This window comes from Bombyx mandarina, chromosome 01 (assembly GCF_030267445.1).
Source record: "Bombyx mandarina strain Sakado chromosome 01, ASM3026744v2".
NCBI lineage: Eukaryota > Metazoa > Arthropoda > Insecta > Lepidoptera > Bombycidae > Bombyx > Bombyx mandarina.
Genome location: NC_143208.1, coordinates 16,117,641 through 16,131,280, shown reverse-complemented (window position 1 = coordinate 16,131,280; position 13,640 = coordinate 16,117,641). Strand labels below are relative to the sequence as shown.

The 13,640-nt window shown below is 40.0% G+C and overlaps 1 protein-coding gene across 4 annotated transcripts in view; it reads right to left on the bottom strand.

The window, feature by feature from the left end:
- hiw (MYC binding protein highwire) overlaps positions 1 to 13,640 on the bottom strand; it is a 146,262-nt gene that overhangs the window by 21,652 nt on the left and 110,970 nt on the right. For 3 of the 4 annotated variants that reach the window (XM_028187449.2, XM_028187452.2, XM_028187450.2), the window contains exons 43-55: positions 13,278 to 13,371; positions 12,093 to 12,233; positions 10,549 to 10,744; positions 9,841 to 9,987; positions 8,872 to 9,015; positions 7,944 to 8,055; positions 7,128 to 7,426; positions 6,022 to 6,198; positions 5,074 to 5,267; positions 3,634 to 3,787; positions 2,556 to 2,794; positions 1,933 to 2,064; positions 391 to 614 (exon numbers count right to left, since the gene is read on the bottom strand). In XM_028187449.2, the coding sequence (XP_028043250.2) occupies positions 391 to 614; positions 1,933 to 2,064; positions 2,556 to 2,794; positions 3,634 to 3,787; positions 5,074 to 5,267; positions 6,022 to 6,198; positions 7,128 to 7,426; positions 7,944 to 8,055; positions 8,872 to 9,015; positions 9,841 to 9,987; positions 10,549 to 10,744; positions 12,093 to 12,233; positions 13,278 to 13,371 (2,253 nt within the window). The remainder of the gene's footprint in view (positions 1 to 390; positions 615 to 1,932; positions 2,065 to 2,555; positions 2,795 to 3,633; positions 3,788 to 5,073; positions 5,268 to 6,021; positions 6,199 to 7,127; positions 7,427 to 7,943; positions 8,056 to 8,871; positions 9,016 to 9,840; positions 9,988 to 10,548; positions 10,745 to 12,092; positions 12,234 to 13,277; positions 13,372 to 13,640) is intronic. The other variant, XM_028187451.2, reaches the window with a different exon arrangement.

Genomic DNA, 13,640 nt, shown 5'->3' with positions numbered 1-13,640 from the left:
AAATACTATTACAATTGTTATTATTTATGAAAACCGCATCGTATTTAGATATTAAATGCTATAGTAATTCATATTTTAAGATTGAGTTTAAGGCACAGTGGATACATCGTGGAAATGCTCTTCTGTCTCTCTCGCATACTAAAATTATGACGGTGGTGACGTCATCTGCTTCCTTTTTTCTATTGAACAATTATCCAGTCCACATATAATAGATTTCAAATTTCATAATTTCTGATTGGTTAAATACGATTAGGGTTGTTTTATATTTTACGATTGTGAGTAGTTTTAGGCAGAAGAAGGTAGTTAATCGCGTACAGCCAAGTCCCCAGTTGCACCTAAAAACTCTTTCCAAAAATTTCCGTATGCGAAAAAAATATATTGTCAATATACCTGTGCAAGAAAGCCCGATCGTGGCTTGAGTAGTGGAGCGCCCAGCATCGTATAGCCTGCAGACTCGCGGCACTGGCGTGTGGTAGCGATGGTGCTAGAGTACTGACGGAGCCCAGGAACGAGTGGAAAGCAGCTCGGGCGCCGCGGGCTGCTCGGCCGCCGGGGCAGATGGCGGACGTCGAAGCGGTTGGCGGGACCGTGCGTATCGGCTCTGCTACTGCATTCTGTAAATATGAAATTTAAATGTTGTCTTTTCGCATTAAAAGTTGTACAATTTCCAAAAAATTCGAAATTGACTTAATATGCGGAATCATTTGGTATCGCCAGTATTTTTCTAATAAATACTGTCAGAAGAGCGTAGTTTAGTTTTAATTTTTTTTTTGTTTACCTATATTTTACTATTATTAACAAAATTAATACATAATTTTATCTTACTTTAAAAGAAAGATAATGTAACTGGTAAAAAAAAAAAAAAAACACGTTGCAAAGATGATTACTATTAAAAAGATCACATGTTAAACCTTTAAAACACTCTCCTGTAAAATTATTAAATTTTGAGATTAATCAGTTTTAATGCCAGAAGACGATGTGTCAACAAAAACCGTATATTAAACTATTTATAAAAATACTAGCCGTACTCGCCCGCTTTGCTGAGCATTTAAAATTAACATTATTATTTATTGCCATTACTATTAAGGAGTCCAACGCTCACATAAATATTATTAGCCTATCCATTAAGTACATGTATTTTCTACATGGATACCAAGCTTCAAGTAAATCCGTAACATCCGTAAAAACCACTGTAGTTTTATATATTAGTATAGATTACATTTTCAATTTCTATTACTGTGCATTGAGTGCCACTAAAGCTGCAAGGCGTATGCATTTTTTTCCTACCCATATATAGCCTTGAGAGACTATTTCAGCGTTACCCTGGCGTCATGGGGCTCAAACCAGGAGGTGTTGCTAACACTGGCCTTAACAAGAGCAGTGCTTCGCAGAACTATCACCGGATCGGAATCGCGACCCACTGCGAAGATCCGGCGAGGAACTCAGTGGCCTGTGTCTGTGGGTTAATTTGCTCGCCGAGCCCTTCGTCGCAAGCGACGGGTTCGACGAGAACCGTGACCGAGGCGTAGGCAACAAAAGTGATTTAACACTTTGAGCGAGAGCCGTCGATAGATCGACTCTTTGTTAATGCATATAAAGGGAAGAGCGTCGGAATACCGACCATAGCACAGTTTGGTTATAGATATTACGCGATGCCTAATACCGATAGGTACGGACGTATCTAAGCGCACGCATGTATAACATTTTTAATAACTCAGTAACTTTTTTCGTATGAATTTAGCATTAATTGTTGTTTTTTTTTTAAGTTATAGTTCTTTGTAAGGTACTTTTTTACACAAATTTTTAGCAGTTTTTGCAAGATATGTGAAAATAAACTCAGCACTAAAAGGGTTAAACATTGTGTATTTATATACCTAACAGCAATCACTGCGAACGCTGTTAGTATTTTATCTTAAAAACATAAAGTCTCACCTCCTTATTATCTTCAACAATATGCGGTGGTGGTACGATCCTGGCAAACTTCTCCAAAGCTGTACAGAACCACCACATAACATCGTGGGCGCAGATTGGCTGTGTCGCCGAACGAAGCAGCCAATTGAGGGCCTACAATAGACATTGAGACGTTATTTTTTCTTTCTTTTTTAGTTTTGTCACCGAAAGCAATACTTATAATACATCATCATTATCCGGCCCTTCTCCCAGTCACCTGGGGTCAGCGCAACATATTTTCTCCTTCCATAATTTTCCATCATATACCATTTCTTCGCTCACTCCCCTCTTACCCATATCGTCTTTCCCGCAATTCACCCATTTCTTCTTAGGTCTACCTCTTCCTCTATATCCTTCCACATTCATAGTTAACATTCTCTTACCAACCTCATTTTCATTCCGTCTCATCACATGTCCATACCATCCCAAACGCGCACTTCTCAGCTTCTCTGTCACAGGTGCCACTTTCAGACTTCCTGTAACATATTCATTCCGTATTATATCCATTCTCGTTACTCCACACATCTATCGCAACATTCGCATCTCTGCTGCATGCAATCGCCTATAATACCAATTTAAAATGCTATTTGCTATAAAAAGCCCACCTCAAACGCGTATTGTCTGACAATGTTAATCCTGACGGCCGCGTCCATTTTCTCTCGGTGAGCGGCCAAATCGCGTTTTGCGAGCACGAAGCTCAGCACCGGCCTTTTCATTATAATGTTGGAGTCTAGTCGAGGGGCTTCAAATGCGGACAAAGGACAATCCGTGGCACTCCAATCACCGCAGCTGAGTAGACCCTTCAGCGCCTTGCTCGGTTGCGAGAGCAGTGACAATCCACTACCTGTTCAGTCGTTAGGAATCTATGATATTCAACTTTACTTAGTCTATGGTAAGCTTATCGATGTAGAACTAGGAAAATATAGACAGTTGCAGAGTGTATTGTAAGTCAGCATACGAAGGTAACGCTGCCATATCTATTTTTTACAACTAAACAGATTCCACCACAATTGAAAGGTTGCGATTCCAATATGTACAAAGCATTTGATTTTTATTAATACATAAACAAATAATTTTAGGTAAAAACTAAAAATACAATAGTATGAAATATGCTAAAATTTTATTATTAAATAAAACAGTTTTCAGTAAGAACAAATAATTAAAAATAAGCATTCGTGTAATCGATTTAACGTGAATTTAAAAAAAAATACTTTATATCTATATTTAGATCATTAAAATTAAATTTTAGTTTCTCATTAGTAATTTTGACGGCGGAAAATATATTATGCTATATATATGGGCTCTGGAACTGCTTGACACTGTAATAGATAGGTCGTGGACGCATTGAGCTCTAACACTAGGAGCCTGCTTAGGGACCCCAGTAACCGTACAACCTAACTCATGCATCAGCCCGCTGAGTTTCTCGTCGGATTTTCTCAGCGGGTCGCGATTCTGATCAAGTAGTAGATTCATTCGCGAAGCAGATACCCTTGAGTTGTTAAGTCTCCTTTGGAGGCGCTCGGGCAGCTGTTAGCAAATTCCACCCCTCCTGGCTGAGGCTTTTCTCGCCCACCTGCCCTGGTGAAACTGTAAAAGCCTCGGGCAACCAGTAATCCCTCAAAATTAAAAAGAAAGAAGATAGTTCGTGAGTTCCTCAAGAAAAGTTGATATTTAACAGCGTACCGGTGGCGGTGTCATGCGAATCGCTACGCAACTTGCGAGTGAGCAGAGGTCGGGCGGCTGCGGCGAGGTCTCCTCCGGCTTGTCCCATAGACACAGAACGGTGCACTCGGGGCTGGAAACCAAGGTTGGCCTCCGGAGCGGCGAAATTCGACACCTACAAATGAAACACATTTTAATAAAATGCCTAATCTCGGAAACGTAAACGTCATTCATGAGAAAGTAATAGCCAATTTAATTTAATAATGTTTTTACATTCTCGTATGAAGTGGTAATTTTCAATGCCAAGCAGAGCACACTCTCATATCATCAATGCTAAATACATTGCGATTAACAATGCGGCATATATGTGCTTAGTGCGAGCTTTTTAACGTTCTCAATAGCATAAAAGTTCATTCAAATTTGTATGGAGTTGGAACGATTGCCTACGTTTGCCGCTAGGGGCGCTGTTCCAACTGCATTTAAATTTGAGTTAGCTTTTACGCTATAGAGAACGTTAAAATACTCCCACTAATCATACAGGTCTTAAATTTCCACCGAAATTATGTACATATGCATATACAAGCGCTTATGTACATATGTCAAAACTTTGCTAGTCGATTAAAACTACTTTTGCATAATGCAATGCAAAAACAATAAAATGCTTCATTGTGTTTTCTGTGATATAATAAGAAAACAATATTTAAAGCACTTTATCTCTTTTAAAATTAATATTTTAAACAGTATTATTATACTATACAAAACTGAACTCTCTTTTCACTGAATTACAGACAGGTCAGTGATTCCGTCTAAGAAAAATCTGTTTTAAAACTAAAGTTTTCGAATTTTTATGTCATGTTAATTGAAAAATTATTTGCACTAGAGGTCCCGCAGTAGTCGAAATTAATATATTTCGATTAATATATTAATATTAATATATATAATAATAATAATAATATATAATATTAATATAATTCGACTATAATTAATTGGAATTGTAAGTTTTTACACTATTATGATTGTATTTTATACTTCTATAATCACAAATTTAGCCAAGACTGCACTTATAAAAAATATTAACAAAGACAAACAATATTTAATCTTAATTTGACACAGACGTCAAGAACAAAAGTTTGACAATAAACAGTATGCATGCGTGTGTGCGTCAAATACATGGTATGTAGTGTGTGTAATGTTTTCTTTATTGATTTAATGTATCTTTTATGCATAATTTAAAAAATATATTAGCATTGTGCACTTTTTCTCTATATTCTCTATAATTGTGGAAAATTTCATACTCCTCTCTCCGCGCAATTTTCGTATAAAGGGATACAAAGTTTTTGCTTCATGTATTAATAAATAGATTTGTATTGTGGAGTACATAAATGCAATTATTATTACTATTATTAGTTTTAAAGGTTTGAAACGATAAAGGTTTTTCTTTACATATGTATTGAAACTCACTGTAGGAGCAATGGCAGGAGGTTGCGGGCGTCCCAGCGAGTGATACTTGGCGGCGTCGTTGTTGTCGTTCTCTTTAGGCTCAGCGCCGAGTGCTTGTAAGCATTGGAAGGGAGGCGCCGGTTGCCATACGCTCCCCGGCGAAGTCGGGGGGCTTCGACTCAAGTTCTCGCTCCATGGAGACACGCTTAGAGGTTCTGTGTCGTAAAACTCCAATATATTAATTAACCAGAAACTACCTTCTTATGACACTACTAAACAACACGGGTATAGAAACCGAGCATGTGTGAGCTACTCCTTCTTTCGCTACCCTACTTTATATGTATCAAAATACCAATTGAGGACTTTTTGGCGGGAACGCGAGTAGTGAAGTTGTGTGATTTGTTTTACTTTATCTACTTAGTTTCTTCAGGCTGCTATTTGTTAAAGTGCACAAAAGTGGGAAAATGAAACAAAGCCGCTGGACGTAACTTCTCGGAATCCTTCAAAAAGTCAATTTGAAAAATCTCAGTAAATGACCACCATTTTACTGATATTATATTTCGCCCCATATCATCTCATTTCATTTAATTTCATCCCAGTTGATCTCAAATAAATCATTTTCATTTCATTTCGTTTCACTGCATATTATCATTTTACATAAAAATAAGAATATAAATTAAAATAAGATATGACTTAAAGGTCTTAGTTACCAGGTCATAATATCCCTTTTAAAAAAAAACCAATTGAGTTGGCTACCATAGAGTATAGTCATACTAGATTCACCGAACGACTATAAGTAAGCTTACGGGGCTCTAACCTGGCGTACAATGATACAAATCCGACCTTTTGTTCTATTTTGAAATCTAAGAGTCGAATTTTAATGCGATTTCAGTAAGGCTAATGACGTCATTCACATTCAACAAGACTTGAAGGGTGATTGTACTTAAAAGTATTTTAGCATGAACCCACCTGAATCAGTGAGTGGAGCCAAATCGAGGAGGAACAGAGCGTTCTCTTTCATCACATTGTGATCAATTCCGGGAATCATGTCTAGTCGTTCGGTCGACATGTTCATTGCCGACTTCGACTTGGCTTTCAGAGTTTTCTCTCTGCACCTCTCGCAATAGATGTACCATAGTTCGTATGCTGACGGAAAAAATACAGTTTTACATTAATCGAATGCGAAGTATGTATTATGAGGATAATGAAAATATCAACCGCTAATCTCTCATCTACAACATAAATGCGCCACCCACCTTGAGATATAAGTTCTAAAGTCTCAGTGTAGTTACAACGGATGCCCCACCCTTCAAACGGAAACACATTACTGCTTCACGGCAGAAATAGGCAGGGCGTTGGTACCTACCCGCGTGGAATCACAAGAGGTCCTACCACCAGTAAATGTTTTATTATTACTTATTTTCCTGTTTAATGTCGAGAAGTATGGTCTGACGTAAGTTAGTCAAAATAGTAAACTATTTCAGCTAATATATTGTGTAATATAAAATGCCTAGTTTAGTTAAGGTGCCGCTTTTCGATACATCGTGCGATTGGTAGGTTCATGCGTCACATAACATATGCTATATACATACTATACTATATTATACTCGTACTATACATAGTATATTGGTGCAAGTATAGGTAGTATTGACCACAACACAAAGTGGCCATCTTTTTTTTTCCTACCTATGCTGATAGCCTTGAGAGGCTATTTCAGCTTCACCCTCACGTGTGTAGGCGAGCTCTCGGGGCTCAAACCGGAGTATTGCTAACACTGACCCTAGCAAGAGCATCGCTTCGCAGAATCTACCAGCGGATCGGAAACGCGACCCACTGAGAAGATCCGGCGAGAAACTCGGTGGGCTGTGTCTATTGGTTAATTCGCTCATCGAGCCCTTCGTCGCAAGCGACGGGTTCGACGAGGACGGTGACCGGTGCTTGTGGTGCCTAAGAGCACCGTTAATGGATCGAGAGAATCCGTAATGACGTGCTTTGGGTGACTTTGACTGTTTACCATTCGGTCTGCAGGATCGGGTATGGTCGTCATCTAATGTTATAATGGAGTGACGTCTAACCTTGGGCGAGTTGTCCACACGCAGTGACCGGGGTGTCGGCGGTGGCGGCCTGCGGCTCGGCCTCCCTGTAGGTGCCGGCGCGGTCGTATCCGTGCAGCGTGACGGCGCGGCAGCCCGGGTGGGCGTGGCGCATGTGCGCGGCCAGCGGCGGCGGCACGTTCGAGCCCCCGCACAGCTCGCACTGTACTACGTACGGGGTCTTGGTCGTCTGACGTCGCGCCAGATCCCGTTTGATCCTTAACAAAAGCGGTCGCAATTCCTCTGATTCGGTCTTATCTTGTGGTACTCCCCTCTTGTTCCTTGAATTTTTAATTTTATGACTATACTAGCTGTACCCATTTGACATTTAAATTTAACATTATTATTTCTCACCCCCACAAAGATTCTCATCATTAACGCCCCCACAACGGGTGTAGGGAGTCCGACACTCATATAAATATTAGCCTATCCATTAAGTACATGTATTTTCTACATAGATACCAAGTTTCAAGTCAATCGGATGCATGGTTCAGTAGTTATAACGGAACATCCGTAAAAACCACTGTAGATTTATATATTAAGTATAGATATGTTATTCACTGATATCATTTTTTTTAAGCTGAGCAGTGATTTTAAATATACCCCTATTACTAACGTTTGGAAAGTTACACTGATGGTAGAGGGTCATGTGAGCCAACACGGATAGGTCCTACCACCGTACCTACTTCCGCCGTGAAGCAGTAATACGTTTCGGTTTGAAGGTTTGGGCACAAGTTGAGATTGAGACTTAGAACCAATGCGATTGACTCGATCCAAATAAAAATAGCTCTAACTTACTTCTCAGTGGTGGCAGACAGTTGATCTGCATCGTAGAGAGCGTCCCACAGAGCCACCAGAGCGCGCAATGCGGGAGGCAAGACGTTTACTACAGCCGGAGGGGGAACTGGATCTAAGATAAAATGATATCAATAAACAATTAATGCTTAACATTAAATTCACATATTAATACGCAAGTTCAGGACGTCTCTAAGAAAAACGGTCTTAATTTTAGATCTCACCTGACCAAATAAAGTCACTTTTATTAAGTAAAGTTTTAATAAAGTTTTTTACTGGCGGTAGCACCTCTTGTGAGTCCGCACGGGTAGGTGGTACCACCGCCCCGCCTATTTCTGCCCTGAAGCAGTAATGCGTTTCGGTTTGAAGAATGGGGCAGCCGTTGTAACTATACTGAGACTGAGAAGGATTAGAACTTATATCTCAACGTGTGTGACTCACTTACGTTGTAAATGTCTATGGGCTCCAGTAACCACTTAACACCAGGTGGGCTGTGATCTCGGCCACAAATCAAAGATATAAAGAAAAACCCAAGAACTAATACTTACTTGTAAGAATAGCGATGTAACTCAAAAGTTTCTTATGGTCGAGGTTTTGAGCAATTGTTTTCTGTCTCTCAATGTTAATAAAACGAATCTGAAGTTTTACTTGACAAAGAACGCAATTAAATAAAATAGGTATATTGAAGAAATAGCTTAAATCGACTGATTTAATTCTTTGGGAATTGAAACAAGGTACTCTAGCCCTTCCGTCTCACCCCTCAAAGCGCGTTTTGGTTCAGAACTTGTATAATCCACAATGACGCTGACGTCACTATTCAATAACAAGATATCCCGCATAAAATTTCAACAATTGCTTAAATTCTTTTGAGTTATTAATATATTTTTAATTGTACATATTTATCTATTTATAAATAAATAATTTAACTTACCCGTTGAGGTGCTGCATTGCGGTTGCATATAATCTTCATTCATTTGGACGTCCACATCAGCTTTTCGGGCTCGACTCTCGCTAGCTTCGATTCCGGAGCGAGTTAATGTCTCCAAAGTCGAGGGATTGATGTTGAGGTACTGCCCTATTATAAAAACAAATTCAATATTGAATGTATCATATATTTGAAGAAAACAAAACCGATTTTTCTTTTTTAGTAATTCGTAATAACCATAATATGCAAAAGTAAAATTGAAAAAGCGCTCTGTGACCTGGTAATTCGGACAGCAAGAACCACTATATTGCATATTGTGATCTTTGACACTATATTATAATGATATACATTGTTAGTTAACAAATAGTAGAAAATAGAAGAAAAGCTTGGTTTCTTAGCTGTTTTTTTTTATTTTTTATTATTGAAGGATTACTGGTGGTCCTAAGGCCTTTCCAGTTTCACCAGGACAGATGGGCGAGCAAAGGCTCAACCAGGAGGGGTGGGATTTGCTAACAGCTGCCCGAGCGCCTGCGAAGGAGACCTAACAGCTCAAGAGCAGCTGCTTCGCGAATGAATCTACTACCAGATCGGAATCGCGACCCGCTGACAAGATCTGGCGAGAAACTCAACGAGCTGATGCATGGGTTAGGTTGCACGACGAACCGTTTGCCGAGTTCGACGATTATGGTGTCCGGGGTCCCTAAGCCGGCTCCTAGTGTTAGAGCTGAAGATGTCTAATATGATCTAATGATGTATGTTACATATGCGATAGTGCCCAGCAATGCCGTGGATAGGATAACCAAGTGCTTTTATATGCGATTTCAAAAAACTAAACAAGTCATAGCATGATTGATCTGTCACGAAATAGTATTAAGTGAAAATATGAAGTATTTTGATGAGAAAATTTCCCAACTGCGGCCTATGCATAAGTACTGAGGAAAGTAATCTATTATTTCAATAGAATCGAATGCTTACCCGCGTTAGAGACTTCAACGGAGTGCCTCTGGTTACGAGCCAGGCTGAAATCGTGAGACGATCGCGTTACCACACGTGTCCCTTGCTTTGGCAGCTGCGGGTGGAACTTTAGAAATGCCGCGCATGCTATTGCGTCATGTACGATACCTGAAAATACCCAAATGAATCAAAATGAGAAGAATAGTTTAGCGATCGGTGGATGCCGGGTTCTTGGTGTTGCCGAGAGAGGAATTCAAAAATATAAGCGGCCTTACGACTCTGGTGTTAATTTAAAAGCCGCTATCAATTTGCAACTAACGCCCCTCATTACTGAATCAAGGGTCGTCGGCACGAAAACATTCGTGTGACGAACAGAATGGTTATACGTATATACTCGTATATACACATATGAGTCTTATGTTTCCCTTGTACAGAACAGGCTCAATTATAGGATGATTGTGTATCATCTGTCCCCGAATATATTTGACTAAAAAGTTGGTGTTGCAAACGGTACTTGTATTAGTCATGCGAACAGAATACCAGTTCTGAATCGGCAGTAATACATTCTCTATCGAACCGATCACCGTTTTATCGAGATTGAACCGATGATTCTCAGTTACAAGACCGAGACGAGCTTTAGAGGTCCCTTGCAGTCACACAAAGCAAGTGTATGCGTTAGTTAACAAATTTATTAGGTATCCAAATAATAGGTACCCAAAACAAACCCACCTTCGTGCCATAAAAGTGCTGCGAAAATACAGCGAAGAGTTTCGGCCTGCGCCGGGCTGAGTGCGTGCTTCTTCGGCGGTGGGGGGGCGGGCACGGAGCGAGACGGCGGCGGGGGCGGGGGGCTGGCGCGTCGATACGGACGAGACCGCGCCGGTGTTCGCTCGCGAGGCACCGGCATTGGACTGACACGACCATCCTAAATACATTATTAAAGGCTTCGTTAAACAAAACGCGTACTTAGCGCTGCGTTTTAACGTCGCGCTCTTTTCATGTCACATAAATTATAGATGAGCCTAAAGGCTTCGTCAAACAGACCGCGTAATTAGCGCGCGTCAGAGCGCTAAACTGACGCCGCCCTATGACGCCGAGATGTGTTGTAATACTATGGTAACATACCGTCAAACAGAGCCCCAGCGTTATAAATACGCTCCGCTCTGTCGCGGCGTTAGGACGCTTTGACGTCAGGCGTTGTAATTTTTTACAAATTTCACTTAGCGTCCGAGTTAATGTGTTTAAAATTCTGAATAATGCTAATTTATAGAATTAGTTAGAAAATACTCATGCTTATACAATACCACATCTGAATCACTCGAAATCTTAATACTAAAGTTTCACACTGCTATCGAAAGGCACTATCATTTGGCGAATGCCTTGCGTCAAGGAGCGTTGGACCCATCTAGTCAATTTGTGTGACATGAAAATAGCGCGACGTTAAAACGCTGCGCTAAGTACGTGTTATAGCGTCGCGTTTTAACGTAAAAGTATTAAGATATCGAGCGATTCAGATGTGGCATTATATAAGCATGGGTATTTTCTTCCTAATTCTATTAATGTTTCGGGCATTATCCAGTATTTTAATAAACATTCACTCGGACGCTAAAAAAAAATTTGCAAAAAATTACAGCCCCTAACGTCAAAGCGTCCTAACGCCGTGACAGAGTGTTGCGTACTTATAACGCTGGAGCTCTGTTTGACAGTTTATTACCATAGTAGTACAACACATTTCGGCGTCATAGCGCGCCGTCAGTTTAGCGTTCTGATGCGCGCTAAGTAGACACGCGTTCTGTTTGACGAAGCTGCTATATCAAACAAACCACGCTGAGCTATAAAGGGCGTCACGCACTACTAAGGTACTATAATATTTTATCTTAACATACAATATCGCTCGCTATACATTTTGTATGAAGATACTGTAATATGAAAATATATATTATCTTAACCATGTGTGATAGTTCATACGAAATGTACGTCAAGCACGAAAATCTATCTTGTTCGTAATGTAAATGTATCGAGTGTTCGATACGAAAACGGAGTATTACTTTAGTTGGTAAAACTCAATAGCCAACCTTCGAGATTTACGTTACTTTGTGCTCCTGAAATTAATTCTTTTTACGGACGGTAGGGACGCTGTTTAAATCCTATACATTTTTTTCTCGATAGCAATCCGAATACTTTTTCGATAGTTATTCGTTCTCACCCCTCTGGAATTTCCCCAAAATACAAGAAAATGAGACTCCGAATTTTGTAATCGACCTCGTTCTCACCTTCGGTCCGGTCGCGAACAGATGCACTGGAACCAGCATATCGTCAACGCTCTCCGGTGAAGTCTGTGTGCCGGCTTGTGCCATGCGACTGCCGCAGCGCTTGTCTTGCTCAGAGTCATCGCCATCCGGTTCGATGTCAGTCTGAAATTATAAAATACTAGCTGTACCCGTCCGATTCGCTGGGCATTTAAAATTAACATTATTATTTCTCACCCCCACAAAGATTCTCATCATTAACGCCCCCGCAACTGGTGTAGGGAGTCCAACACTCATATAAATATTAGCCTATCCATTAAGTACATGTATTCTACATAGATACAAAGTTTCAAGTCAATCGGATGCATGGTTCAGTAGTTATAACGGAACATCCGTAAAAACCACTGTAGATTTATATTTTAGTATAGATATCACCCGGTCTTAGTTCACTATAGACCCTATTGACTCACTCAATAAACATTCTAATGAGAACGCTTTCCATTGGTCGTTATTAAGTTCGATTTAAATTTCAAATCTCCAACTTCCGACGTCGTAGCAAAGGACACTGGTTTTTATTTATTTACCTAATTAACGTCAATTGTATTATTCGGCTTTCGTGAATCGTAAACTATTATGTTATGTTATGACTACCTTTACGGCTAAATATCCCATTTATGGAACTACCGTCTAATTGTGGATAGATAATAAAGGTAAAAACGTCAAAGAATTACGCGTCGCTTCCGAAAATTGCAAATAATAATCCAAATGCCAGTACAATAAGATTATAAATTAAATTTATTAACAGAACAATTAACAATTTCTAAGCACAAGTTTCATCTAAATGGGTCTAGTTTTTCTTTGATTTTGAACGGTCAAACATTTTTTAGAGTTCATCCATACTACCTGGAGCCACCGCGGTCATCCACAGTGCGTTTCCAGAGATATTTTTTGCCACGCACCATCCGGCTGTGGAATGAGCTCCCCTCCACGGTGTTTCCCGAGCGCTATGACATGTCCTTCTTCAAACGAGGCTTATGGAGAGTTCTTAACGGTAGGCAGTGGCTTCGCTGTGCCCCTGGCATCGCTGAAGTCCATGGGCGACAATAACCACTCACCCTCAGGTGGGCCACATGCTAGTCTGCCTACACGGGCAATAAAAAAAAATATAATTTTAGAATTTAAAATTTTAGTAGGGCATTCGTAATTTACCTCGAGTATGGTATCAACATCTCTGAAGTTGTCGCTCGACCTCTTACTGGGGGGCCACCAGTCGTCATTATTTCCATTGCTGCGACGCTGAATGCTGTTATTCAAACAACAAACATTTAGCCTCCATGGAAACTGTGCAATTGAGTTCAAGCACTTTGAGCTCAACTCTCGAGATGATCGACACCATTCACGTTGTTGATATCCATGGCAACCACTAAACGCTAAGTCGACTTTGAACACTTTCATCCGTCTATGTAGAATAAAAAAATTATTAAATTCAATCCTAAAGGACTTAGAATACCGATACTGGTTAGTGCATTCATTACTATAATATATACCAGCTGTTTATTATAAGAGTTAATT